This window comes from Echinops telfairi, unplaced genomic scaffold (assembly GCF_000313985.2).
Source record: "Echinops telfairi isolate 266 unplaced genomic scaffold, ASM31398v2 ScPeMD7_7421;HRSCAF=8459, whole genome shotgun sequence".
Classification (NCBI taxonomy): Eukaryota; Metazoa; Chordata; class Mammalia; order Afrosoricida; family Tenrecidae; genus Echinops; species Echinops telfairi.
In genome coordinates, this window is record NW_022111321.1 from 3,993,986 (window position 1) to 3,996,232 (window position 2,247).

Sequence of the window (2,247 nt, forward strand, 5' to 3'; positions counted from 1 at the left end):
CTGTTTTGTGCTTTATAACTGGATTGGAACCTTCACATACACATCTCTGATTCATTTCTAGGTCACCTGCACCTGGCTACGTGCTGGCACTGAGCATGTCTTCAAATAAGAGCACATTGAATAAACTAATGAACTATATCTTAAAGCTAACTGAAGACACTCCTTATATCTATTTATAATAACTAAGAGAAGTCCCCTAATCTTAAAAGTAAGGCAATTATATGAAAGGGTGAAGAACCAAATGAACCAAGAGTTGTAATGGAAGAGAAAGAAGTCTTCGGGGTGAATTGTTTGCTATTTACATGGAATTCTGTCTCTTAAAAAATATTCATGTTGGTATAAAGGCTAGAAGTTGGAAAATTTATAAGTAACCAATTTTGTTAATGTCTTTCTAGGGAAGAAATTCTTATATTGTGAGCCCCATAAGAGAATTAAGGAAGTTCTGGAAGAAGAACTTTATATTAAGAGAGATGAATGTCACATTAAAAATCCACCTGCAGGTAATCTCAGTGGCTAATGATCTGTGTTTATGAAATGCATATGGAATTGCCTATTTGATAGCAGAGTGATTATTTTATTTATTAAAATTGTGCTTATCAAAAGAAAAATGAGTTCTTGGGAGATCCTTGAGCTATTTTAAAATTATTATTACAAATAAATTATTATATTTAGGGGAAAAAAAGGAGCTAGACATTAGCTTCAACATGTCCGTCCCACTTTTGGTGGCATTATTTCATTTCATGATGAAGTAAAGTGAACTTATTTGGTATTGTGGGATCTATCCATAAACTTTTTGATGCATGCAAATAAAATGTAAATAAGGTCTGGAGGGACTGGGGATTGGTCAGGTGTACCATTCCACTGGGTATAAAAGTGAGATATCTTAGAAGCAGGGGCAGAGAATCCCATGGCCATCAAGAGAGAAGAGATGCTAGTGAAGCATACGAGTGAGATCTTTGCCTGAAGTGGCAGAAGCATCAGAGACACCAAGGGCCACAGCGTTGAGACCATGAGACGCCGCAGAGGAGCAGGGAGGAGATCATGAGACAGAGCAGTGGGCTTCTTGGCCCATGTAATAAGTAAAGCAGAGTGCCTTTGGGCAGGATGCTGGCTTGAAGAGTGGGGTGCATTTGGGGCACTTATCAGTACTGAAACTCAAGCAGAGCAGCGGCCAACGTAGCATGTGGCTGATAGGCTGAGGGCCAGAGAGAGACATGCCTGCCAACATGATAGAAAGAGGAGGTGGTTCAGACCAAAGAACTGTATCCTTAACATTTGATACCCTATTAGCTTCCCTAGTAAACCCCATAATAGGGAATATTACCTGTGAGTGCTGTGTGGCCATTGCAGTGAATTCCAGAACCCAACAGAGAAGAAAAGCATGTGGAACAGATGGTTGGTGTCAGAATAGGATAAAGAAAGATGGAAGATGGAGACTTGTCTGACTGCTGCCTCATCAAATCATCCTTGGGCAGATGTGGCCTTCATGCCATTTCCCCAAGGGATACATGAAAAAGGTCTCTGAAAAGCACAATAACATTGGCGTCTTTATCAGTATAGGCATGACCAAGGTGAAGGTTCCCATTCTACTTCATTAGAATTACCTAGGAGCTTGTTTTTGATAGCCTCTTGGGCTCCGTTTCACTTGTCTGAAGTCTAGGATGTTGCATTTCTAACAAGTCTCCAGGGAATGGCAATGCTGCTGTTCCAGGGACCATCCCTTAGCAATCAGGGATCTAGATGAGGCTAAATCAAGAGGTCAAAGCAGCCTAGGATTTCATTCCATTTCAAAGGTATGCAGGGGTTTGATGATCTGGGCTGCTAGGGTCTCTCATTGATAATTCATGGGAGAAAAGTTTTGTCCTAGAAACCTGAGGCTCCCACACCAATGCTACTTTGCAAGGACTATTGGCAGTTGCCACTGAAGAGACCGCTACTCGAGGTTACCATCTATGGAGCATACTGGAACACTGCCAGGTCTCATGCTAGCCTTACAATGGTTGGTCTGTTTGAAGCCACTATTGCAGCTATTCTATTAATCCATTGCATGGAGGGTTTCCCTCACTTTTGCCGACCCTCTACTTTACCAAACACGATATCCTTCTCTTCATTTTCATGGCTTTTTCTCAGCAATTACTAGATGCATATTGCATGCTCTTCAAATCAAGCCTCTTGGGGTCTAGGCAAGGCTGGTTGGTATGGAAGAGCTGTAGACACAATTCCTATGCTCAGGAAACCCGACATTTT

The 2,247-nt window shown here is 41.5% G+C and overlaps 1 protein-coding gene across 1 annotated transcript in view; it reads left to right on the forward strand.

The window, feature by feature from the left end:
• The window catches only part of CUNH11orf97 (chromosome unknown C11orf97 homolog), a 15,521-nt gene that overhangs the window by 2,361 nt on the left and 10,913 nt on the right, over positions 1–2,247 (forward strand). The window contains exon 2 of the mRNA XM_013006241.1: positions 396–500. Within this exon, the coding sequence (XP_012861695.1) occupies positions 396–500 (105 nt within the window). The remainder of the gene's footprint in view (positions 1–395; positions 501–2,247) is intronic.